The sequence below is a fragment of the Chanos chanos genome, chromosome 4 (genome assembly GCF_902362185.1).
Source record: "Chanos chanos chromosome 4, fChaCha1.1, whole genome shotgun sequence".
NCBI lineage: Eukaryota > Metazoa > Chordata > Actinopteri > Gonorynchiformes > Chanidae > Chanos > Chanos chanos.
In genome coordinates, this window is record NC_044498.1 from 35821797 (window position 1) to 35849165 (window position 27369).

Here is a 27369-nt window from a genome sequence, read left to right on the forward strand (position 1 = left end):
ATATTCTGCTCCTTTATCTCTCTAGCAATTTCAGACATTCAGTTCAATTCAGTTAAAAGACAGACACCATCAATCAGACGTGCAGTCTTCTATTAGCTGAAATGCCAACTCATAGATGTGGGGTTTTTTTCCTGCCCTTTTGCTGCAAAAGGCATATATCCTAATATAGTGATATTAAATACATTTAACAACGTCGTTACATTGTACTACTTTCAGGTGTGCTGTGTTTACTGGGAAAACAGCACCACCTACTGTTGATTGAGAGTTATCAAAAATTTTATCATACAATGACCCCATGCTTTAGCACGTTCATAGAGCGTAATAGTGACTTAAACAATTTCTGTCTTCCCTCATTGATTCAAACTCATTGCATATTCTGATAAACTGTGGCATAAATAGGCTCTGGATCCAGAGATTTATGGAAATATAATAACTTGGACCAGTGCCACAGTGTGCTAAGGTGGGACAGATGATTATACTAGAACCAGCAGGGTTGCTCCAAAACAAACTCAGCAGTAATAAGCCGACACCAGACACACAAAACAATTTGGATTCCTCTCTCTCTTTTCTTTTTTTTTTTACCTCAAACAAAATTGAAAGAGTGTGAAGACAGTGGGTGCTTAATTGCTTTTAGCCAATTCAGATTCAGATTTTCTTGGTATGTGTACTCCTCCTTTCATAAACATGAGCAAACCTGCGTGGTCTATAATGAAATAATTGGCCCAGAAAATGAAAACCCATAATGCAACATGAGGCAAAATGAATTAGGCGATGGTTTAGCGGAGCCAACGCGGTGATTTGGCGAGCTGGGACCATTAGAAGGCCAAGCGGAATCGAGTGGACCAACGGTTAGTCATACACAAAGCCCACAGAACCAAATCACATTTCAAAACACTAATCACATTTGGTTAGCCTCTAAATAACATATCATCTGTTTGGCACAGACATGTCCTTTTAGAGGCAAGATTGGTCCAAGAGACTCTGTTTTCTGAAAAAGATAATTGACAAACAAATGCGATTTGCACGGTTACGAAGAGGGGAATTTCTTTTAAAAAAAAACATTGCTTCAGTTAACAAAGCCAACCACCCTCTGTTCAAGGAATGTTTCCAATGTGTGCTCTCTCTGGTTTGCATTTCTCTGCAAAATTCTTTAGCTTATTGCACGTAAAGCTTGATAAAAACAAGGAGAGGTGCTTAGGTTTAAAAAATTAAGGAGGTTAAAAGATGCAAAAATTAGGAGGAGGATGTTAAGCTCTCTTCCCTAAAATGGAGGCAACTTGGCATTTGCAATATGTTTATGTACTAATTAAAATGACTATAACTATAAATGAGATTTTATGAGAGATCTATACAGGACCCATGGGAAGTTACTGTGTCAGTTTCTAACTGATTCCAGAGAGTAGCGGTAAACCAGGATCCAGCTCAAAAGCAGAGATGAAGATTAGGACAGGACCTGCTGAGGTGTGAACACACTCAGGGTATGGAAAAGCACACCCTCCTGTAGGGACACAGCCTGCTGCAGGAGGGAGAGGCACTCCAGTAGGTGGCGCTGTTTCTCTTCCTTATCAGATGTGTGCACGGCCAGTAGCCTTATAGACAGAAACACAGAGAAATGTTTGATCAAAGACAGATTAACAGTGAGAGAGCTGGAGAGTCTCTGACCTTTAACGTTTACAGACAACCGTGGCTGTGTATCTCTGACGAAGGGGTGTGTGTGTGTGTGTGTGTGTGTGTGTGTGTGTGTGTGTGTTGTACCTGAGCGTCTGTGCCTGCTGGTAGACAGCCTCTGCGGCCTGTGTTGTGTAGCCCAGCTGCAGCAGTTGGGCAGAGCAGTACTGAAGTGTGAGGGTGACTGAGGTTAATCTTTCCATTGACTGGTCACACAGAGCCACGCTAGGCACTGGAGGAGTCAGCAAATGCACACGCCAGGCCGACGCCCTGTTAAACATAGTCTTTAGTTATACAGAGTCCCCACATTTGAGTTTCTTTCACATGCACACACACGCATGCTCTCACAAACACACACAAAAATAATGGGGAATATCTGCTAAGAGACAAAACGCAAACACTTCACACTCACATGCACACCCACACAATAAGATCTTACTTAGTCTCTATAGATGCGATGTAATAGCGAAGAAGCCTAGCCCGGTTGCCTCGCTGTTCCAGTGCTGATGAGAGAACACTGCAGGCTCTCTCTGCAATCTGACACACCTGAAGGACACACACACACACACACAGAAAAAAACAATCCTGAGCAATTCTTCCTCTTCACTCCAGAGTAAATTCATTTTCAAATTCACAGTTCATATCAGGCCTCTCTAATCACTATACATGTAATATGCAAGTAGCACGGGCTTTGTACTTTCAACAACGTACAAGTACATAGGAGCATGCGTGTAAGAGTAGTATTATGACTTAGAGAAGTATACAGACACACATACATACACAGATGGACAAAGAGACAAATATAATTTACCTCTGTATGAAATATGGAAAGACACGATCATTAGTTTGACCTGTTTTAAAGTACACCTGATGCTGTTATGAAATTGCAGTTTTACTTGTGTATATGTGTCTTCTCCTCCCTGCCCCACTGTGGCTTCCAGCAGAGCTAGAGTAACTTGGTACCAGAACTCCTCATCACCTCCCACATCCTGGGCCTCATTCAGCAGAGCCAAAGCCTGACTATAATTCTGCTGCTGATTGGCCAAGATAGCCTGCAAGAGGAAGCTTTTAGCTAGTCCTCTACAGTCTCCGAGTTCCTGAAGAACATGCGACCAAAAGACCATGACATGAACATATGATGTAAACCATACAGTGAAATACAAGCAGAAAATTCCTAAACACGAGTACTAAAGTGCTGCTTCAGATGACCCCAAAAACCATATATACTGTACATTCTCATCTGTGCTCACCTTAACTAAAACCTGTGACTGCGTGAGAAGGTGTCCGGCTGACTGGTACAGGCCCAACTTCAAACACACATCAGCTTTATCCATCCAGATGTCCCAGACACTCAGTCCATTCACCTGCTTCCTAGTCAACACACTGCAGTCATCCACTGCCCTCTGTGGTAAACAGAAACAATAGGCTGGGTCAGCATTATAGTGACCATTTCTGTGATCACACACTGCAGGCTAAGCACAAGAAAAGCATAAACAAACAACTCATTAAAACTTCTGACTGGCTGGTCAGCATGGCTGAGAATTTTAACCGCATTAAAAGGAGAGAGAAGAAAGAAAGCATCGTCCCTAGGGTACAGTTATTTCTATGAAAGGGAAAAGGGAACTCACCTTGTAAGTGCCGTGGGCACCAGATTCTGAGTGAAAGCCATTTCTCTCCCGCTGGACTATGACTGTGTTCTGGCACCTTAAATGGAATAAAAAAGCATTATAAAAGACATGTTCAGTGGAGCGCTGCATTGGTAGAAGCTTAGTAACTCAATTCTGCCGGTGTCTCTGTAGCCTCGGGACTGACGGAGCAGAATGGGACAGACATACTCCATTTGTTCCTCTTCGTGAATGGAAGACACTTTCTCACGGTAGGGGGATGCAGACTCCAGACCAAGGTCACAGCAGTTCTTGACTATTCTAAAGGACACAGAGACAGAAATACAGCGAGTCAGTGTGGATATAGACAATATTCAGAGCTGTTAAAGCTTTCATAAGGAATTTTCCAAACTGAGTGAGGACAGTATTTAACAGTTTACCCTTCATAAATGAGGAGTAAGACAGAAAATTTTGTATGGAAGTGTAAATTCATTAGGTACTCTAATCCTGTGATCTTAAGACATTTCTAAATTCTCCACAGACCACCACAGACACAGGCCACATTACAACAGCAATACTACACAATATTAATTCTGAACATAGCCAGTTGTGTGATAACTTACCCTTAGAGGCATATACATAGGAACTTATGAATTATTGTACCGCACCTCTGAGAACCCGCTCTGCCCCTCACAATGGTATTACATACATATACAATGTTATATACGGCACAAAGATACATAGTTCTTTTAAAGAAACTCAAAATGAGATTTAAAACTAGTGGTTGCCTTGAGGTTACCTGAGACGGTACAGGTCAGAGAGACTGGCGTTCCTGCACAGGTCATGGGCAATGACCTCAGCGAGATGGAGAGGGACAAAAGTCAAATGGTGTAGAGATGCAGATTCCAGCTCTCTCACCAGCAGGTCAAGGAAATACAGTGTCCGAGTCTGGAGGCAACCAATCACAGCTTAAGACACATATACAAGCAGGACAACAAACACAAACCAGGCTTGGGACCAAACTGTCTTGCTGACTAATGTATTTGAGTGTCTGGGCTTGTCTCAATATTCTTGAGAGATCTTTTTTCTTTGTGGTTTACCTCTGAACCAAATGTTAAGCGACAGGAGTGCCACTATTCTGATGATGTCTCTGTAAGACAATTGCTGAGTATAGCTTCATTACATTCAGTTTAGTTAGAATTTTGGAAACAGAGAAGAGGTCATGTAAGAGCATTGAGACAATGCATTTGAACCAATGTCTGTCCAATACTTCAGTCCCATGATAATATCCTGTAAATTCAAACTCAGAGAGAGTGAGATAGGGGAACTGGGTCTAATTACGTCACGTGTCTTAACTTGGACCATCCATTTCCAAATGATGCTGCTTAAGAGATAAATCGAAAACTTGACATTTAAGCAACGGAATCAATGGGAAAGCATTGCCTGGTTAAAATAAAGCATTACTGGGGGCATACTTCCTCATTCATTCATTTCATTTGTGTGATTAGAAAGCACTGCTTTCTTCCTATGATGCAATTCAACTCTTGATGCTCATCTAACCGATCAATGGCCATCTTTAACTGGATGCAATCTAATGCCATCACAGCTGTCGTTCTGCTTGCATGGAGAGGTCAATATTCCCACTTCCTTTTCAAAGCAAATAAATGACAGCTCGGGAACGGACACGGGGATCAATAGAAAGACTTTCTGCTCTGCTATGCTTTTGATTTCGTGTCATTTCAAAGTTAGGGGGCAGAGCTTGGCTAATGACAAATAATGGTACAGTAACAAGTTCCCATTCTCTCCCTACCAGCGCCCCCTGGTGGAGACAAGACTCACTTGCACGTTCAGGCTCCTGGTGTTGATGCAGTGAGCTCCGGAGTCACTCCTAAAGACCTCTCGCACCTCCTCTGGACATTCGTACTGAGCCCACTCCTCTGGGGAGGACGGCAGGACGGACTCTAGAACTTTTACTTTGGGCTTGTCCTCCACCAAAGGAGACTAGAAATAACACAAGGGAGGCTAGAAGTGTCACTCTAGCAACACAGAAGCTGTCAGTGTATGGTTGCTATAGTGTTTAATGTCATGATAATGAGTACCATGGAGATCTATTATTTAGAGATATTAGCAGAGTGGTCAGTTTGGTTCTGTAATAATAGTGCAGCGGTAGTGGATATAGCAGCAAGGAAATTGGCCTTGTAACTGGAGGGCTGTAGGTTTAAACTCCATGCCTGAGATTTCACTGCTGACAGGCCTCTGAACCTAAACCCAGGTTACTCCAGACATCTGTAACATCTAGAGTATTATAGAAACTAATAACCCTAAATTACCCCGGATGAAATTGTCAGCTAAACAAACAAAACTGTTGAAATGTCCTTTCATGACAATATAATCATCACTTGCCAGTGAACAGCTAAAGAGTTAAAGCTCTGAATGAACTCACTGCTGTTGGCAGACATGTCAATAATGTGTCACTCACTGGACTGCATCTCTAACCTCTTTAGGCTTTTTGCCTTTTTCCTTCTCTTTTTTGGACGCGGCTGAGAGCACGGGCCGATCGGAAGGAACTGGTGGGTTCCTACTCATCTCTTTGATGATCCCCTGTGCTGTTGCCATGGATACCTGCATTATGAATAAAAAATACAAGGTATAACCTAGACTTTGCAATACCAGTATTCAGACTGTATATGTATTTAAACTGTAATAACTCTGACACACTTAAAGTTGGCTCAGACCAATCACTCATGTCAGTTTGGTGATAACTGGAGAAGTATCTGAACAGTGTGAAATGTGATCAAATACTAGAATACTAGCTGTTGGCTGTGAGATTCTTCAACACTCTACATGACAAAACTTCTGAGGTCTTGGAAAAGTCTCCAATGTTTCGTAGATCGCTCCCTGTTAGGTTGTGTCTTTACCTGCCAGATCTGGAGCACAAAGGTGTAGGCCAAGAGTAAGTTATGCTGGTATGTGGGTGAGGTCCGGTCTTCCATGAACGCAATCAGTGTGTGGGCTCGGACAAGATTGTCCAGCCGCTTCAGCTCCTTCAGCTCAGAGAGACACGGCATACACACATCTCTCTCAACACCAACCTGAGACAGATCCTTCCCCGAGGCAACACCCACTCCCTCCTCCTCAGTCTCCTCTGAGGGCAAAAGACAGTAAATATGAACACACAAAACACAGACACACACACACACACACACACATCACTCAAAAACTTGTAAAACTGACTTTATATTTCGTGGTGGAAGAGAGAAAGGTTCAGCAATTCTTAAAAATGAATTTAAAAACATTATCGCTTGAAATGATTAATTTATTTAGCAAGAAGTATCTATGATATAATGTACAGAGAATCAACACCATTGCAAAATAAGCTCCTTCAGAACTGTTAAAAGTTATGGCAGTTCACCGCTGTGTCCCTGAGTAGGGAACTTAATCCAAAGACTGCTCCAAAAGTGTGAGACCTCTAAATGCATGGAGTATCTAATTTTAATTTGCTCTGGATAACACTATCAGCTAAATTATTAAAAAAACGTAACTGCAGTTAAGATTCCTCCAGTTAGCGTTAGGGTCCTAGGCTGCCCTGTCAGGGATTATTTTGCAACATTGACTTGCTCACTGAACATAATGCCCCTCAAACACAGTCCAGGGATGTTTTACCTGGTTCTTCCTTAGTTTCAGGGATCATGAATAGGAGAATGTCTATGGCCCAATGAATCTGCATCAGCGCATCAGCCAGAGGGAAATGGTTATAGTACAGCCACTCTCCAAACTCCAGGAGATATTCTGCCTTCTGTAACTGTCCTTCCACACTCTGGGCACAGACAAAACACACAGTAAACAAATTCTCACAAGGGGATAAAAAAAATAAGATGCAACCTAATGAGACATTATACATCTTGTGAGAAAGAGGAGGGGGAGAAATCAAATTTGAGATAAAGTGCTGATGTTACAATACCATCCCTCACTGAACCATTATTGTATTGCTCGAGTGAAGTAATCTTGCATAACCAGCAGGTGTCACTATAAACACATTCTATTAAAAATATGATTTTTTAAATTATTTATTTTTTCTTAATACATAGGAACTTAAAGGGCTTTAAGGTCTTTCTGTAGATATGCACAGAGTAAACGAATGCTAATTTGAGTTATGGTCTAAAATACGTATAAGAGAGCAGTGGGCACCTGTAGAGCTGTAATGGCGTTTTGATAGCTCTGCAGTTGCTGTAGGGTGTCAGTGGCACACAATGCCACTTTAATCCATGTGAGAGACAAGTATTCCTCCTTTTCTTCCCTCAGCTTCTGCAGGTCCAACAGCATACACTCTCCAAGCCGAGCTTTCAACAGCACTCGCTGCTTTAACAGGAGCCTGCCCACGCCCCCCCCAAACACACAATGTAGAGATACACACACACACACACACACACACACCAGTTTTATGCACCAATACGCTGCTTGTCACTTTTGGCTGGTAGCATACAGCATACATTCTCTGTCACCTGTGTGGAGCTGTACATGGTCGCTAATCTTACAAATTCATATTCAAATTAATGTGTAAGTACACTTTTTTTAAGACCTGTCTCTAACCTAACTGTGCTGACCCTTGGTGAACTTACATTCTGTGTCTATTGCGTGGCATCTCCGTAATAGCATGGTCCAGCATTTGCAGGGCTCTTCTCCAGTCACCCCTGTCTTCATAGATGTGAAATAGTACATAGTACATCCCGGCTTTTACAGGTAGGTCAGGCCCCGTATTACCCTCACCTCCAGAGAGAGAGTGACAGACAAGTCAGGGATGTGTTTGCACTGACACGAACTTAAACGTTTAAATTAACGCAATCTGTTTAAAAACATAACTGCTGCGGTAGAACGGACTGTAAATCAAAGTCTCTGGTGTAATTGGATTTGATCATAACTGACGTTTCACGCGTGATGCATTTAAAGCAGGATTTCTGGGTTACTTTGGGAGTATTAAGCCGAACGCCAAGACTATTCGACTATTCGAAGGGGTAGCAACATTTTTAATGACTTCTGGCATCGTTGCCGAGGTAAATGAGAAATTGGTCATTAGTCAAATTAGGTAGCAACCTCGATAGACTCCCTCTCAGTTCTTCTAGCTACTCTACTAATTAAGAGGACTTTGAATCGGGAGACAGACTTTGTCTTCAGTTGTGTGAATGCACAACGTTCCCTAACAAATAAATGATATTTTCTAGTGCTTTAACTGTTAAAAACTCGCTAACGATCCAACGTACATTAACAAAAAAAAAAAATAAAAAATGCGTCTTGAGCGGCTCCTTTTAGAGCATTACGTCACATAAGTGAAGCAGCTTAGCATTGGTGGTTCAGTGGTAGAATTCTCGCCTGCCACGCGGGAGGCCCGGGTTCGATTCCCGGCCAATGCAGAGACCCTTTTATTTTCTTCTATGACATTACTATTCATTGTTAACATAGTTTAACATCACGAAACTCTTCAAGTACGCTTAAATGGTTACATTGAATTATTATTTGCATGGTAAAAGCCATACTATTTTTGATCATACTCTTTTTTGTATTCCAGGAAGCTTAATCTGAAATATAAAACCTTTTTATAGAATCACAAATGAACAAAGCATTCAAAGTGAGCTTTTTCTTGGTTTTTTTTTTTAGCAACAGTGATTTAGTTAGAGTAATATAATCTCCATTTAACTAAAACTGTTGCTCAGTTACAGGCTTTAAACCTCCTTTTGTAATCAGACAGTACTCACTATGCATGTCCAGTTGTGACGTCACAGGTCCTTGGGGTGTTCCATTCAGGGCAGTGTGCTTCTGTCTTCTGTCCTAAGTGCATATGAATGTACACAATTGAACACAGAGTTACTAAAACCTGAGTATTTAAAATGCATCAGCAATAAGACAAATATCCAGTGTCTAGCATTAGTAGGTGCAAATTACTGTATATTAGATTGTACCATCACAGTGAAGCTGAAGGTATACTCTGGTAAATTCTATTCATGGAAAATTGCCTTTGAAGCGAAATCTGTCATTGGCTTAACATTTAAATTCTTTGGATAATATCAGTAAGAAAATAAAAGCTCTTTGCAGCCTATGTCTGGTTAACTGAATAGTACCAGATTTAAAAAAACACCCCCCCCCCCTTTTTTTTTAAATATGAACCACACAGTGTGGCACTGTGTCCTAACTAGTGTTAGGTGAGGATGGCAGTGGGTGACAACTGTGCTTACAGCGGGCTGTTTAGCACTGATGACAGTCATAGCTTTCAGAATTGTCTCCAGAGGTTCTCTAAGCTGTCGTCTCTCTTCTGGTGTGCTCAGTAAAGCCAAACAGGCATTCCAGTAATGAGTTACTGCAGCCACACACAGAGAAGAACTCCCAGCTTTCTCTGCATAACTGTGGAAAAATTACTGGAGCTCATTAAAGATTAATTGCCAAGTATGGATTGATAGTTACGGCTAAGAGCAATTATTGTGAAATCAATAATGATTGATAATTTTGCGCCATTTAGGTTAATTTCCATATTGACTTTAAATGTATTGATTCATTTTGTAATTACTGCAGCTTCCAAAACAACAGAAACCCTTTGAGTCTGTTAATGTTTTTACGGTAAACCATGAACACTGAAATTACTCTAAATTAAAATTAGGGATAGACCAAAGATTTAGTAATCTGAGTGATTTATTAATTATTAATTATTTTTAAAAGAGGTCTTCAGGTCATTCCATTTATTGTGCAATTGGAAAGGAAGAGAGAGAGAGAGAGAGAGAGAGAGAGAGAGAGAAAGAAGCAGGTTAACAGAGAGAGAAAGAGAGGGAGACAGAGAGAGAGAGCTAGAGAGAGAGAGAGAGAAGCAGGTCAACCTGACACTGGACTGCAGCATGTCCAGTGCTGCTCTGTAGCTCTGTGGATGGCCACTGGATTCATTGAGCATGCTCAGTCCTCTAAGACATGCCACACTGCTCAGCATCTCCTGCACCGCACTCACATTGTACCTGCCAATCAGCCAGTTAGACGCATTCATGAAACTCAAATAAGCCATGAGTCATATGTATTATGTGAATTATTTTAATTAATTGATATTACTTGGTACAGCGTGCACTGCATGTCTGTTTTGAAACAAAATAACCGAAAGGTGAAACCACTCATGTGCTATGCATCTACATGAAAATAAACAAAAACAAGGCAAACATTAAAAGCTGACGAAAATATATCTATATTCTTGAACTTTTTTTTTCTCTATTTGATCTGCAGAGACTTACAGGCCGTAGGCTGCGACCCCTGCCCTTTGTGTGGCAGAGCGCTCCAGCTGCAGGGCATTGTTGGTACAGGTTATGACAGTGTCGTGGTCAGCAGCCTGATGGGCAGAACGAGCCAGCTGAAGCCAAACATGGAGCTCCACCACAGAGTCGCTCCACTTACAGTCAGTGGCCATGCGCACCAGCTGAGAGAGAGAGAGAGAGAGAGAGAGAGAGAGAGAGAGATGGATGGGGGTGAGAGAGAGAGAGAGAGTGATGATAGAAAATTAAGATAAGCAGTCAATAATGATGACTGAATGAGCAGGATGATTGCAAAGCAGATTAGAGGTCAAGATCACAACTCTTGCTGATGCTTGGAATGCATACACAGTCTAGTAGTGTTGCTCTACAACATATGCATACCATACTGCCACGTAGGCATCACAAGTCATGAATACATTCTACCAGATTCCAGTCTTCAGCACGCCTGGGGTTAATAGAGGTCACAACTAGAAAACATGTAGTCAAGTTAGCATTTATCTATTTATGTAGTGCTAATGTGATTAAGAGATTCTAAGCACGTGAACCCAACAGCAATCAAAGCTCCAATTGTCCTCAGTTGTCAATTATCTTCTGATTACTGTAATATTGACTGACATTACAATCTACATTTTACTGAAAATGCTCAAAATATATTATTTTTTGGGGAACAGGGGAAGAGTTTGTCATTTTCTAATAGGGAAGTTAAAAAGAAAAAAAACGTCACTATGTCAGAAACTAGCACCTGATTAGAGGGAATCAGTTGCTATCTAATTGCTGTTGTCAGTTGTGTTTGGTTATGTAAGCAGGCCTAGCTGGTACGACGAAATTCTTACCAAACTCAGACTGGGTACTGTAAACTCCATCAGTGTGACATTACTGTTACACAGCAGCATCTCCACGGCAACCAACACACGTGACATGGCCATCACTACTTCGTTCTTACCCTAGAGGGCACCACAGACATGAAGAGCATGTGTTCTTATACCACAGATGAGATCAGAGCAAAAGCAAACGGATGTTTTAGATTCCTGTTAACCACTCCTCTCAGAATAAGGTTTTATGAACCTGGAGCAATTTGTATTTCCTCAAAGAGATAGGCACTGAATGATTTATCACTCTTTATGCTGATAATCTTCACATAGTAAATGCAGCACTCTTGAGATAATGATTATTGACTGGCTGTGTATATCTAATCAATAGCCATTGTGAATGCATGAACATTCATCAATGTACACACTCCAACATACATCCCCTGAGCTAGCCTGACTGAATTTACAAACACACGCACGCACACACATACGCACACGCACACACACACACACACACTCATACCTCATCATCAGTGTCCAGTTTATGTCCAATCTGCTGCTGCAGGAGCTGTTTTGTTTTCACCCAAGTGGTAATGACCTGTTTCCTCACAGCAATGGGCACGTTTGTTTCATTCCCATTGGAAAGATGCAGAGCATAGTCACAGAGCTGCATAGACAGACAGACAGACCGACAGACAGACAGACCGACAGACCGACAGACAGACCGACAGACAGACAGACAGACAGACAGACAGATAGATAGATAGATAGATAGATAGATAGATAGATAGATAGATAGATAGATAGATAGATAGATAGATAGATATTAGTGCATTTATTTAGGTTGATTTTGCTTTAATACGAACTTCTCTGAATCTTTTTCTCTACATTCATGCCGTCATGATGCTGTTTACTGCCTTTGTCTTTTTGCTTTTTCATTTGCTTCACAGTTTGTTTTCGTGTTTTCCATTTTTGATGTAGCATTTCCCCAATTTGTTTTCTGGTTGTTCTTTTTAATTTGCAGTTCTGTTTTGTCGCTCAGGGCCACTGCACAAATTCAACCACACAGAGGAAGAAATCACAGCAGACAGCATTTTAAGAAAAAACACACCCATAACAACATCATTCTGCACTCAAATCTGAGCAAGCCCCAAAGGGGACGTTTACTCATTCACAAACCCAGTATCTTCACATCTCTATTTCACTTGGCTTGAAACAGTTCTCTTCACCGTCACTCTGACATGTGTATCCAGCTGATCAAACTGGTTGCAGTTTTGTCTTATGTTTCAGTACAAGAAAACGATTACTCTGACACTCAGTGAATAATTTACTGATAAGAAGGTCTTTCATCCAGACTTGGCACCCAACTATGGAGAACATGGACTAAACTCCCACAGAGAGAGAGAGAAGAAAATTTGGATTTAATCAGGGATTAAATGTAAAAGAGCAGGGAATGGGAAGGAATATGCACTGGGATGGAATGTGAAATGGCTGGGAAGCGGAATGCGCCTGAGTGTGCCAATTCCTGTGCATCTGTTTGTGTGTATGACATGCATCTTATTTAGCTGTTCTGTGTCTTGGTATTGGGTGTGTTGCCGTGGTAGGACACCTCTGGGCCAGTAAAAATGACTCTGCCATGTGTTACACCCCAACCTCTGGGCCAGTGTCCCAACAGCACTAAATCAGTTTGCCTCACCTGGACACAGTGTGACTACCCATGATGTTTTTCAGGGAGAGAGCTCCCCAGGTGAGCTCCAGCTATGCCGTCGTTTCTAATAAAACTCAGTGTGTGTGTGTGTTTGTGTGTGTGTGTGTGTGTGTGTGTGTGTGTGTGTGCAGGTGAGTGTGCATGTGTGTGTGTTGGGAAAGTATATTTTGGGTGCAACTTCATTTACATAACAGCAGTTTCGAGGTAATTTGCTTCAAGGTGGCTCTTCTGAAAGACCTGACACACAGAATTAGCTCACCCCTCTCTCTATCTCTCTCTCTCTCTCTCTCTCTCACACACACACACACATGCTCTTATTCACCTCGAGAGCCTTCTTAGTGTCTGCCAGGGCAGCAGGGTCCAGTTGCTGTAGGCCATGGGAACTTCCAGGTTTCTCTGTGCCTCTTACAGTGCCTTTCTTAGTCTTCTCAGCATGTGGCTGGGTCCCACCCTTTCCCTTGTCTTGCTGCTCCTGATTGGCTGATCCAGGTGTGACACAACAGGGCTGGATAAGACCCTGAGCAACAGTGTTACACAACAGGACGAGAAGTGCTACCTCCCTAAACAGACATCAAATATAGAGACATTCACTGCAGGCCATAAGTGAAGCCCACAAACCTTATGAAATAATGACATTTTTAAGTGATGGATAATTTTCAAACAGCAATGATAAAAAAGCCAAACCTGTACCTTACCATGCCTCTACCTGTACCATCTAACTCATTTGTCTGCTTATGACATCAGACGTCAATCCTTGACCATAACCCCAAAATAACTTAAATGATGAAGATGTAGCTTCCTCAAAGTGACTTAGAAACTTCTTACCTATGTAAAGCAACTGATCTACAATCATCATTTCTTACAACCCATTATCTACAGAGAGGCACTAAACTGAAGTACAGTCATTGTGTGAGTTTTACCCTGCATGGCCTGTCTGTTTGAGGAGTTCCACCAGCTTGCTGAATGTGGGCAGTAGATGCTGATACTCCTTGCTGGCCAGCTGCTCTCTGTTGTAGTTCCATAGGTAAACAGCCGCATTAGCCACCAACCATGCCTCACCGAGCTCAACTCCCAGTTCCGCCCCTCTGATGAAATTAGCAGTGGCATAGTCAGACAAGCTCTGGATCCAGTCTCTGAAGAGAGGAGAGCAGCGCAGAGGGGAGGGGTGGAAAGGAGTGGGTAGGAGAGGAGAGAAAAGGATAGGATAGCAAAGAGGAGGAGAAAAGAATAAATCCACAAAAAAATTTCCTTTGAACTATCTAAACGATTGGCCCAATGCTCTTGTATGGCTCCTCTTTTCAAGGTTTTCATTTCATTTATACTTATTTCATTTATACTTTTTTCTGTTAACGAAGAAAAAACTCAAAAGCATACCCCCCCCCCAAAAACCCCCCCCCCCAAAAACCCACATCTACCATATATGCAGTTTTAATCAAAATGCCTCTAAAGATCCAATCTATTTTCATTTCTCATAAAGACAAGGGCAAGAAATGATTAATATAATTCTGGAAGAAAACAGATCACTCAAATACATCAGTTCCGTGTAACTGGATCCTTTTATCAGCTCTCATAAAAACGTATCTCAGGAGGCCAAAGGGTGTTAATGTCAGAGTAAACTCTAATGTAAATGAGATGGCGTTAATAGGCTCTTGGTGAACATGCAGTCAGGACCATCCTTTGCTACAGAGCGGAGCGTGTCTTGGGAGCTTTGTTTGCAGTGATCCGAGCCATTGGATTTCCAAGTTTATTGTTCCCTGTGGCTTATAATTTCACAGAGTCATTTAATGCGTGCTGTGCACTGGAACAGAATGGAAGAAAGCTCAGTGATTATCTTGTCTGCACAGGTTTACTGCACTGTGCCCTTACGGAGCTTAGTGTGTGGACTTGCCATCACGCTGGGACTTTTTCAGGATTTTTATTCATTATGTTTTGAGAGTTTCAGAATACTGCATATGTTGAGTTAATGAGAGTGTGAGTCTCTGCGGGTATGAGTTCCACAGGTGTAGATGTGAGTAGTTTGTCATGTGTTTCATCGTTTTATGTGTGTGTGCATGTGTGTGTGTACCTGTACAGAATCCACTGGGGATCATCATCAGATGCGCGTTTCCATCTTTCATCAGGTAGGACAGCAGCTCCATTGAGCTCCACTCCCTCAGACCGCAGTTTATGCACGGTTGCCTAGGTGATATAATTACAGGAAAATTATTACGCTTGATATTGGATTATCATGGTCAAAAAAATATCTCATTCTGAAATTTCAGCAGTGAGAGGAAAACATTTTTCATCTCAGTTTAACTGTTGAGGCTGCAACAAGTCTTTAATGAGGAGCAAAAAACTGGCTCAGAACCAGAAATTGAAGATGTATTACAAAATGATTCAAAACAAGTCATTTCAACCACTCACTGTGTTTATGAAAGTGATTGAGTCTGACTGTTTTGTTTCTAGTGATTTTTAATTCATTTGCACTTTCAAATCTGAGTAAGAACACTGCAGATTGTTCTCAGCTTCTTAGGCATTTCATGCTATAACTTCACTCATCTCAAGGGAGGTAAAACTTGAAATTTCTCAAGCGTTTGTTTAAGTTCTAAGCAAAGTCTACAATACAAGAGTATTCTAGACAACTGATCTGAGCATTATTTTTGAACATTTTGCCTGAGCTTATTAGTCCCTAATTAGCACTTCAAAGTAGTCTCAACAATAACTTTTGGTATCCCCTTCTCAAAAGAAGGTCTAGAACAATACAGTGAGGGAAAGGGCAATGATGTAATAAAGAAAGCAGCAGAAGTTTTGAGTTCCAGTGCAGTAAGTACTTCTTCATGAACCTCAGAGCGTCCACTTTTTGGATTACTGTGCCGTCTGACGAGGAACAGGACTTGTTGGAGTTGCTCTGGGTCTGACTGTTTACTGGGCTGCTCTGAATGAGTGTGAATGGCTGCGTTTGTGACAGAGGACTGAGGAGAGGAGGGTTGCTGCAGAATTTAACAAAGTGCAATGGAAGATCAAAGACTCTCAGGTTGATAAGGGAGCAAGGAATGCACCGCCTTTGCTTTCCCCTCGGCTGCTGTCTTCATCAAAATTAAGACAACGGCTCTTGAAAAAAGCCACCTCTCCAAAAAAACAAAACAAAACAAAACGAAAAAAAAACAAAGGAAACAGATTGACAGAGAACAAAGAGAGGGAGGAAGCAATCAAAGTCAAGTTGCATAGACAGCCCTTTATGTTTTGTCAAGGTCATCATATTCGTTCTGCTCTCGGTCTTTCCTCTGATACGTCTCAGGTTTGTTTGAGGCCAAGTTAATAACTCTGAAGACATCGTTCCAGTTCTATGCTAGAGCTCAAAAACCTCCCTAACTTACAAAAACCTCTCTTCTTGTGACTGTCAGGAGTGGAATTATCAGCCATTTGTGAGGGAAACGTGCTAAGCTAATTTAAATGTTGCATTTATTTAGGATATTTACTACTACTAGTATTTGAATTTGATTGGTATTGTGTTCATCTGTTTCTGTTTCTTTTGTGCTTGTGAGTTTTCTTTCTTCATTTTGTTTTTGGGCTTTCTTTTAATGTCTGTGGCCATATCTATCCCATTTATATCACCAAATAAAGGATATATTAAACACAACAGAAGAGCTTGTTATACAAGAGGCATAACAAATGATTTAAGAGTTCTTTTCAGCAAGTGTCTCTTTGTTCTGCTGTGCATGCATCATACACCAATCAGTGTTACATTCATGGTTGGCTGATTAGAGACAACAGTCAGGCACCTCAGCATTAATGAAGTGGACTTCAGCCAGCAGCCGCAGTAAATCCTTCTCTGCATAGTCAATTAGGCCGCCTGTCGCCGAGCGCTGGTCACCACGGTGACTGTGAGATGGACTCTCGTTCTCCTTCCGTTCACCTGGGCAGTCAAAAACAAACACATCCTTAACTGAGTGCCAGATTCAATTCCACCACTATTTATATCGTATCAAAAAACTCTGGTTAATACCAGCACTGCTCAGATGAATGAGAACTGGGTAAATACTGGTTCACATCTGGTGGTCGAGTGGAAGAGATGGGTTTGCAATGGCAAGGTGCCTGATATTTCATCATCACATGGGCTCTTCAGTGGCATTAAAATTGAATTAAACCCTCAGACCCTGTTCCCCTCTCTGTCTTATCAGATAACATTACAACAGGGGGAATCAATACACAGTCACACTTGAGATTAAAAAGAAAAGTCTTCCCAAGAACTGATGGAAAGACTAGAGGAGACTCTAAAACTCAGTGAAAAAATTTCACATGTTACATTTCCAAAGGCACTGGATTCATACAACATTGATGATCATAGATAAAATAAATAGAAAAAAGAGATCTGTTTTTCTGGTCTGTTTTCCCAAGTACTTCTGATATGTTTATGTGGTAGGGGATCAATTTTGTGCTGTTTGCTCCACATAATTTTACATTCTGTGGTGGTAAAAACTCAGTAGAGGACGAACCATGTGATGACTGTGAGTTAATTTTGTATCATGTACAAACTTTCTACAAACTTCCAAACTACATATAAGTGGCAGCTGTAACTCCAAAAATCTTCAGCTCGGATACGTGAGAACATTGGGATAGTTACTCACGCTCCTTTTTGGGAGTTGTCCATGGCCTGTCGTCATAGAGCAGGCAAAAACGGCAAGCTGCACGACACACGTCCCACACCTCCTGTTTCCGGGAGGCTTTTGCAAGGGCCGCCCACAACTTCACCCTGACAAAGTTGACCAAAAAGAAAAAAAAATATTCACAGATCCAATATCTCTTCTTTTCCAAAACACTACACTAAGGGTTTGTTTCTTTGTTTGGGTTATGATAAATCATGAATGTTTCCTTGAGCTCTTCTGTATTAATTGATACATTCTTTCCCTGGATACGTGAGTGTATTTCACTTTTCTGCACTTTTTAATGAAGCCCTGTGGGACATCACTGTCTTAGATACTGTCATGTTAGCATGCTTGACCTGCCCTGAGAAACATAGGCTACATGAGACTTGGAGTAAAGCACTAGTCAAGACCAAAAATACAATAAAATTCACTAACAAGCCTGTGTTCTTGACTCTTTTGTGTGTGTGTGTGAGAGAGAGAGAGAGAGAGAGAGAGCATATGTGTGTGTGTGTGTGTGTGTGTGTGTGTGTGTGGTCTAGGGGCACAACCAAATACCTTTTCCTGTAATTTCGGCTGTTCCCTTGTCTGCTCAGATGGCCTTCAATCTTCTGCATGCAGGAAGTGTGGTGCTGGGCCTTGGCTGCAAGCTGAGCTACTTTGGTTTCTCCACTGCTCCCTGAAAACACTAAACACAAAACACACACACACACACACACACACACACACACACACAAACATGCATTTGTTTCGGGTTGTTTTGGGTTTACTTTCTTCCTTAGGCTAATTCTGTTTACTGTTATCCCATTCTCACATTTTACTCTTGAGGAGTTTGCCTTCTGCAGTTTTGTTTGGCTGTTTCTTTACAGTAACTATGCACACACACTGTGCACAGACCACAAATCAATCAGCTTGGGACTCCCATGCCTTCAGGGCCTTAATTTCATCTCTGTAATTGGGAGATTTTAGTGTTCTGCACCACAGTGTAGGCTGGTTTGAGAGTGTTGGGTTAAAGATTACATTTGTAATAATTCAAGATATGCTCAAAACTTTACCTAAAACTTACAACACTAGCAAGAACCGGGAGCTAGGAGCATCACCCATACAGAATGAGCCAAAGAACCAATAAAATAGACCATTTGTGTTTAAATGAGCATATACAACAGAGCGATTGTAATGCACTAATGACCACTGAGCTTCAGACAAAGCAGAATGTCAATCAGGGCCTTCATACTAACACAAGATTTTGAATTATGGGGAAAAAGTTGTGGATTCTGACTACAGTTTAAAGAGTGTGTGTGTGTGTGTGTGTTTGTATGTGTGGGGTGTGTGTGTGTGTTTGTATGTGTGTGTACACTCCAGTATGAGGAGTCTGTGAACAGGACCTTGACAGTCTGGACGTGTGTGAATTTCTGACGACACTTAGTAGGCCAGTGCTGTCCCAGCTATGTGTTAAAACTTTACAGCTCATAATTTATTCATTTACCTTCTCTCTCTCTCTCTCTCTCTCTCACACACACACACACACACACACACACATTCAGGGTCAACACCTCAGCACTCAGTTCAAACACCTTTAACTGCTGTTCTTCTTCTGCTGTTATCCAGGCAGAATGAAACAGGGTCTGTTACACACACACATGCACACACACACACACTCAGGGTCAACACCACAGCACTCAGTTCAAACACCTTTAAGTGTCGCTCTTCTTCTGCTGTGATCCCAGCAGAATGGCACAGGGCCTATCACACACACACACACACACACACACACACACACACACACAGCTGGTTAGAGAGCAGCAAGCTCTAGACTGGGATAATAAATGTCAGAGAAGTCAGATGATCTTTAAAGCAAAGCAGAGAAAAAAATGAGTGATCAAAAGAGTGAGAGTCAAAATGGGGCATATCTCCTCTGGGCACTGAGACCCTCAGGGAAAAGAGAAGGAGCAGTGCATGACACATGACTTGGTTTCTTGCCTCTCACTGCACTCTGCAGTAAGACTGGCCCAGTTTGAGTCGCTCCGTCCTGCCCTCCCCAGATGTCAGTTTAAACACTTTAATGATGTAACTGTCTACCTTTGGCCTCACTGTCTGCATCCAGAACCATCTGGAAGGTGTCAGGTGCCAAAGCAATACCAGCACCGACCAGAATGGGGCGCCGTCTCTTCACCTTCTCATGACCACTCCCTTCCTTTGCCTCAAAGAAAGAGAGAGAGAGAGAAAGAGTTAAAGAAAGAGTAAGAAAAACAGAAAAAGAAAGAGACACTATTCTAACAAGTCACTACATCCCCTGAAAACGGACTATAGTACTAATACAGTAACGCACTATAAGAACATTAACTGTCCAGTAATCAGTCATGAGCACTTGGTTCTTCTTCATATTCCATTCCCTTTAAGTTTTATCATTCAGTTTTGGACCCTTGACTCTCCACTCACTGTGTTTCTATGGGTTTCTATGGGTTTCAAATAAAAACAAAGAAGTTCCAGAGGGGCCATAAAAGACACATGGGCATATTGCATGATTTATGGAACTGAATAACATCAGCACCTGTACAATCACAAAGCACAGCTAACTGAGACAGACAGCGCTGGTTAGGGGCTTTAGGCTAGTCACCAAAGAGTTGTTCAAATCCCACATGCCACATTCGGGGGGGAAAAATGAATTGGTAACTACAAGGCTTGCAGAGTGAAAAAAATCAGAGAGTATCTTACAGCAGGCAATTCTTTACCTAGTTTTCTCTTCGTTTTTTTTTTTCTTCTTTCTTGCTTTCTTAATTTTCTTAATTAGAACAAAGCAAACTCTCTCTCCATACCATACAAGTCAACTCATTATGTGCAGATTAAAAAAGGACAATTGGAAGGCTGTTTGATTTGAAACCCCCCGTGTAAAAATGTCATGTCATTTTGACAGAATAGTAAACAGCACTGCTCCTCTGGGATCAGACCTGCTGTATGAGTTTGGCAGCGACGTCCTCTGGGCAGCTCGGGGTGTTATAGAGGGATAAGCGGAGTTTGAGGAGGTGCAGGGAGGTGGAGAGGCGGTCATGATACAGGCCTCCCTGGTCCAGGTCCAGCGCTTTCTGCAGATGTCTCACAGCCGGCTCCAGACGTTCCTCATCTTCCTCTATAGCAGCCAGCTCTGAATGTAACTGGCAACGCATCTCTAGCAGCACGCTTAAATATACAGGCGAACACAAACACACACACACATACACACACGCATCCACACAATGACAGACGTGACACACAGACTTTTAATACACAATCGCACAGTGCATGGGTTCAAATACAGGCTCCAGTGACTTCAGCTCATGTATTAACAATTTTTATGATGATAACACAGAAACATGCTCATCCACCCACACACATGCACACTTACTACAAACACAAGACTCCCTCCTTCTATCTCTACCTTTCAGAGACACACACTTTAGAGATACCTGTGTGTGTCCTCCAGTGCTTGTGCAACTCGAGTTAGTTGATTTTTGATGTTTTTTCGGAGGTTGCGCTGGAGGAGGGGTAGGCAGACATTCCACTGAGATGCACACACAGCATGTGTGGCCTGAATGTCCCCTTCCCTCACAGCACTCTGCAGTAACACATCCAACCTGCTAATCACACTCAACTGGGCCTAAAGAATACAACCAACAGCACATACTCATCATCAGTTAGACCCCAGACTCCCAACGTACTATCACTACCTACTGTAAAGCAATGTTTGTTTTAAATGTTCAAAGTAGATCTCAGTATACACAAAGAGACCGCCTCGTCTGGGGGTTTCGGTCTGACTTGGTTTGTTTTGTTTCCCAAATTAAAATACAATGTTCAGAGAATACTTTGATCAAACTGTACTGTACTGCATTGCCCTGTACTGTACTGGACTGCTCAGAGACAAGGCTGTAGTACGTGTAGAGAATGCCCTTTGATGTCTGCAGGGGTTCCAGTGGGCTTAGAGAAGCAGATACCTCAACTCTGCTTTTGGAATAATCCTCAATTCTGTCTCTCTGCTTGTACAAGTCCAGTTCACACTGTATGCACTCCATCATAATGCGCTGGCCAACGTTCTGTAAATGAAGAGCACAGTAATTAACAGAGGTGTGCTTTCAGCACTCAGAACGTAATGCTTTTCAGTAGCTGACTGGACCAAGCAATGAATGCAGATCAGTCTACTCACAGAAACCTCAGAAGCTCTCATCTCAGCCAGGCAGTCTGTGGCTACTTGGTGTAGGTTTAGCTGCATGGAGAGAAAGGCCAACTCCAAGAGGACCTCAGTCCTACCATTACATATATAACATCACTGTGAGACACTAAGTGTCTGTATTTATTAATAATTATTGATGACATGATAGGCTGAAGGAGGGTTAAGGGCAGACCTGTAGGCCAAATGGATGAAAGAGGCATTATCAAGCCCAGGGCAGGAATTCTGATAGGCTGTGCCAGGAGTCTGGGTTTGAGGCGACTGGATCAGCAACTGGAAAATCTCTTGCAGCTTCATTAGGTCTTCTTTCTTGACCTCATTCAATTCTACTGTACTGCAGAAAACAAAGCAGAATATACGCACAGACATATACATACACACAGACACAAATAGACACACAGACACACACACTATTTAAAGAGTGTATTAGGTTAATGAGAACTATGAAGATTCAGAAGACTCCTGAATCTTTCATTTTTGAGTCCTAAACAATGTTTCTATTTTTTGGTTTGAGGACATGATTAATCCTTTTGAAACCACAGAAGGCTGAGGCAGTGGCAACCAATAGGGAGTGGGAAATTATCTGGAAAATTATTTGAATAAAAATAGAAAATGATGAATTTAGTATGTAACTGCAAAGGATATGTAAATAAACAGCCAGGTTATGGTTATAGCTAAGAAATAGCAGAAATCAACAGTTTACCATGATTTCAAAAACAGACGTATGTAATACATTAAACATCAAAGACCTTGCAAACAATTTTCTCAAAAAAAAAAAAAAATACCATAATACCAGAACAAATTCCTTAAATCTATATTTCAAGCAGAAACAAAGAAATGATACACAGAAATATAACATTTTCCCTCAGGAGTTTTATTTCAAAAAGCAAACAGAGAAAGAGAGAAATCTTAAACAAAGTGCCTTTGTATGATTACGGCTTGGAGAATAATAAGAGGTCATAGCTGTATCAGTACTATTCCTGTTAGAATAAAACTTTATAAACATATCTGCAAAGCAAAGAGATCTGGGTTCCCACTTACTTCTGCTGAGATATTGAGCTCGATTTCACTGCATTTAACCATAAACAGGAGAAACAATTCACTCACTGTTTAAGAGTCTCCATTTTGTAAATGACAGACAAAATGGGATTCCCTTTCTTCAACGTTTTGGAGAGATCAGCCAGCTTATGCCGCACCTACAGATAAAATCAATTCACAATTAAAATAAAGAAACTGACAACAACTCTAGTAATCTAACATTGTATAAATAAATGTTTAGATAACACCAAAGATTAAATTTTCTGCATTTATAAGGCCCATAGGATGAAAAAGTAATATGAATTGTGTTGGCTTTGTCTTGTTTTATGGACATGCCCAGACTGTCTTGATGAAAGGAGTGACTGAAGTGATAGGGTGAAGGATTCACCTGTAAGGCAAAGATCTTGGGATAGAGGTCTGGTTTATGAGTCTCTATAAAGTCTGAGGTGACCTTCGCAAAGCAGGCGGCTTCCTTGCTCTTCCCAGCATCTACAAGGCATTCAACAAGCTGTCTGCATATACAGAACAGCAATAAAAAAAAGAAATACAATCCATTATACAAGTCATTGTACTACCACTGGCCACACTTCTCTTCCTAAGTCAAACTCACATGTGCACATACGCCTATAAATCTTCAGTTGTGTCTCGTTAAATTTAAGGACATTTGAAACAAGTTATCAAACTTGTGGGCTGCAAGGTAAGAGAAGAAACCTTGACAAGTCTCTTGATTAGTCTATGTTGCCCACTGCATACACAGTGGTAACCTGCACACAGTAAAGAACTTGCCCCACAGTATAAACTTTTACTTGTGAATAATCTGGAGAATGCAGAAAAAATAGCACGAAACAGAACCCTTGAAGCAGCGTTATTTCATGAGAGAGGCCTAAGGACCCACAGCATAAGCTGAGCTCTCCAATCGTAGTCCAGCTCCTGAACTTGGTCCAAGACTCTGACCACCTCTGAGAGTGTGGAGACCAGGTACCGACGCTGACCCGGTCTCAGGAGTGGCCTTGCTGCCCGGAAGTACAACACCGAGGCGTTGAACACCAGAAAGTGATATCTGACCACGAGCAAGAAAGTGAAAGAAAGAGGAATAGCGGACGGGAAAAAAAAAGAAACATCCGATTAAATATTCATGCTGTTGAGCATCACTATTGGGAGAGCTGTGTCGGATTTGTAGTACATCTCAATTTACTTCGTGCGTAGACATTAGATCTAAGTCTACGCGAATAGTAAATGAAGACAGAATAACCATCTTTGAATGAGCCTCAGGGGCTCTCTATGGCTCTCCATCTCTATTTGAAATAAAGCAATTACTGAGCTTCGGACACAAGGGGGAATTGTCCAACAAAATAAGAGTTGAGCAGTCTATTTGAGAGTTACTAATTTATCCACCAGAGATCCCCGCTCAGATGTTAATGTGGACCGGATCCAGTGTGTGCTTTGGCACTAATTGGGGTCCATCATGTTGAGATGAAGACGGAGTTTAGGAGCCAGTGATAGACCGATTACAGTTTTATAGTGGATTATATCAATCAATTTTAGTATGTTCAGTGGAAAATCTGGCATGGTTTCCAGTTCTCATAAAGTAATTAGTGAAACTTTTGGCTCTACAGCACCTTCAGACAAACTGAATATTGCTTATAAATCAACTTATACTACAGTCTTCCATTAGCTTTTGTGCATTCTCTAGCCTATAGAAAATGAGTTCTGAGCATCCATTGGGTTTTCTATGATGTGAAACTGCTAGCTTTCATCATTATAAAAGCAAGCTTTTATGTTCAAGGAAGACTCATCAAATATCTTGTAATATAAATGCAACTTATATGTAACTTATATTAAAAAAAAAAGAAAAAGAACTTTCCCAATCAAAGAAGCTGATTACATGAATTGCATCATATTCTTATGCTTCCCTCTGACTGTAGCTGATGTATTCAGATCATGCAATGAGTAAATATAACCAAATGAGTCCAATAACTGAGGGTCTATTCCAGAAGAGATAGGCAATCAAAATGTTCCGTCTCCCCCTTCCAAAGCCCAAATCTCCACACCTCACAAACATCTTCCTCTGGTGACTGCTTTTGAATTGAGGCAGACACAACGCTATATTTTGCTATACAATTTAAACGAAGTGGCACATTTCCAATAAATTATTCATCTTTTGTCTGTCACATCAAAACAAAACAGTGTAGCTGCAAGTCCCTTTGGTCAGAAGGGGAGATGGAAAGAACAGTGATCCCTCCCTCCCACTGGGCTTTTACCTGGGCTTGTCTCTGACAATCTCTATAGCCTTTAAAAAGTACATCAGAGCCTTCTCCACCTCCTCCTGCAAAGACATTAACGGGAGTGAAAAATAGATGAAAGGCAAAAAATACTAGGGGTAAGGCACAAGAGGACAATTTATGGTAAGTGCATATCCGTGATTCACAGCAATTTTACATTAAACATTTTTTAACAGTAATTCTTTTATATGTGTGTCTTGAAGATATTGCTATATTATCTTTATTAGTGAAGATGTGTGACTTTTCTTAAGAGGGTCATCTGTACTTAAAGGTTAGCTATTCTGGGCCAGTGAAGAAGGTCATCTATATGATAACAGGATGTCAGTACTGTCATGAGGAGGTGTTAACATTATGTTCACATTAAGTGCATGCCCACCACACTGGCTGTGCTCTGTGGAGGGTACAGCTGGCCTTGGCAGAGGTAGGCCCGACATAGGAACTGGTTAGCTGGGGGATTTCCTTCCAAGTAAATCCTCAGGCAATCTTCTGCAATATCTCCATTGCCCAACTAGAACACAACATCCCCCCCGCGGCGAGAAAATGAATATTTTAACAACACCACCCCAAACAAGTTTACACAGTCTTATCCCAACTCTCTCTCTGTTAATGTATAATTCAGTGTCACTCCTATTGTGGTTTGTGCACATCTCTTTTCAGACAATGCTACCTTTATGGAATAAGAGCAGAGCGTATTTTAGCATTTATAATGCAAACCATAACTCATGAATGTCACGCGTGTGAGAAAATATATTTTCTCATTCATACATTCCATTAAGCTGTTTAAAGGCTCTGCGGAGACTCTGAAGAATGAAGACTTGCTATCAAGGTCGAGATATTCAGTTTCTCAACAGATTCTGTAGCTGTTTGGAACATGAGAGATGAATTCATTCAGAGCTGCTCATGACCCAAGCCATCTGAGGGCACTTATGAATGAGTCTTTTGCAACTTGACTATGCATCTTCAATCTGCTCATTTCACAATCTGTGAAAAAAGACAGCTGGCTCCACTGTTAAGGCTGACTCGCTTCTGATTGGAACACCCCTGGGTCATTGTCTAAGGTCAGCAGCAGACATCAGGCTGGCGATCAGCATTGCAAAAGCACTTAGAAGTTTAAGATGAGCATTTGATGACAAAGAACTCAAGTTTTTATGACTGAATTGTCAAAAGACCCAACACTCCAGCGCAATTACCCAAGATAAACTGCCATGCTGACTATATCATGTTCACCTAAAACGCGTGAATTTACAGAATAACTTCAATAAGTCAACACACAGCATAGATATTGTTTTACTACAATATCTAACTGGGTTTGTATTAGTATTATTTTCACTGATATTAAGAATTTTCAGGTACAACATACAGACTTATTTCAGTATCACGTGAATAAACAAACTGTATTTTACAGACCATTAAAAAGGGATCCAACAACTTAATCTATGTTTAAAACAGACAATCAGCAGCTGCCCAATTCTGAAACCTGTATTCTAAATTCTACCAGTGCCAAAGTAATTTTTTTTCAATTAAGCTCTCTTCGCAAGTATAAGCTGACATCTCCAAGAACCTACTTTTCTTTTTATCGAAAGTCTCTGGCAGCTTAAAGTTTTAAGCGAAACATTTGCCACCAATGCCATTACAGTACTTCTTGCCATACACAGAGATAAGCCAATGTTACAGCAATCTGACAGTACACTCAAATCTGTATAAGTGTGCAGAAAAGTGAAAATAAAAAGCCTGTCAACGTTACTGATAGCTTTCTCTCCAGTGTTATCTCTCTCTAGCACAGCCTGAGGCCTCTGTCATTTGAATTGGTTGAGGGGAGGGAGAGGAGGGATGCTCCATTAATGGAGCAGAGAGACGCATATGCTCTTTGCTCAGTTCAATTTCTCTCCCTCTCAGGGCTGTGCTGTTCTGTAAGAGTGCTGAGTTGTGTTGTGAGCATCTGGGCTGAGCAGCAGAGGCACAGCAGGGGTAAGGCTTATCCGTCCTTCCAGTGGTTTCTTAAAACTCTCATGCCCTCTCTTCCTCACAGAGTCTGGGGATTTCTCTTCCCCAGCCTCTCTAACTCTCAAATTCAAATAGCACACATACAAACACACACATGCGTGCGCGCGCACACAAACACACACACACACACACACACACACACACACACACACACAC

The 27369-nt window shown here is 41.4% G+C and overlaps 1 protein-coding gene and 1 non-coding gene across 2 annotated transcripts in view; one reads left to right on the top strand and one right to left on the bottom strand.

The window, feature by feature from the left end:
• The window catches only part of cfap46 (cilia and flagella associated protein 46), a 75444-nt gene that overhangs the window by 46947 nt on the left and 1128 nt on the right, over nt 1-27369 (bottom strand). The window contains exons 3-39 of the mRNA XM_030772271.1: nt 25586-25717; nt 25189-25253; nt 23823-23987; nt 23316-23439; nt 22997-23085; nt 22065-22223; nt 21866-21965; nt 21657-21755; nt 21132-21322; nt 20637-20865; nt 19768-19888; nt 18247-18376; nt 17674-17798; nt 16828-16898; nt 15132-15244; nt 13987-14199; nt 13389-13626; nt 11882-12025; nt 11383-11493; nt 10532-10713; nt 10133-10264; nt 9500-9665; nt 9023-9095; nt 7892-8039; nt 7461-7644; nt 6936-7089; nt 6191-6417; nt 5769-5894; nt 5112-5273; nt 4072-4220; nt 3504-3593; nt 3297-3372; nt 2919-3071; nt 2565-2765; nt 2108-2214; nt 1756-1938; nt 1454-1589 (exon numbers count right to left, since the gene is read on the bottom strand). Of these exons, the coding sequence (XP_030628131.1) occupies nt 1454-1589; nt 1756-1938; nt 2108-2214; nt 2565-2765; nt 2919-3071; nt 3297-3372; nt 3504-3593; nt 4072-4220; nt 5112-5273; nt 5769-5894; nt 6191-6417; nt 6936-7089; nt 7461-7644; nt 7892-8039; nt 9023-9095; nt 9500-9665; nt 10133-10264; nt 10532-10713; nt 11383-11493; nt 11882-12025; nt 13389-13626; nt 13987-14199; nt 15132-15244; nt 16828-16898; nt 17674-17798; nt 18247-18376; nt 19768-19888; nt 20637-20865; nt 21132-21322; nt 21657-21755; nt 21866-21965; nt 22065-22223; nt 22997-23085; nt 23316-23439; nt 23823-23987; nt 25189-25253; nt 25586-25717 (5268 nt within the window). The remainder of the gene's footprint in view (nt 1-1453; nt 1590-1755; nt 1939-2107; nt 2215-2564; nt 2766-2918; nt 3072-3296; nt 3373-3503; nt 3594-4071; nt 4221-5111; nt 5274-5768; nt 5895-6190; nt 6418-6935; nt 7090-7460; nt 7645-7891; nt 8040-9022; nt 9096-9499; nt 9666-10132; nt 10265-10531; nt 10714-11382; nt 11494-11881; nt 12026-13388; nt 13627-13986; nt 14200-15131; nt 15245-16827; nt 16899-17673; nt 17799-18246; nt 18377-19767; nt 19889-20636; nt 20866-21131; nt 21323-21656; nt 21756-21865; nt 21966-22064; nt 22224-22996; nt 23086-23315; nt 23440-23822; nt 23988-25188; nt 25254-25585; nt 25718-27369) is intronic.
• trnag-gcc (transfer RNA glycine (anticodon GCC)) lies at nt 8610-8680 on the top strand. The gene has a single exon. It is a non-coding gene; the product is annotated as a tRNA-Gly (tRNA).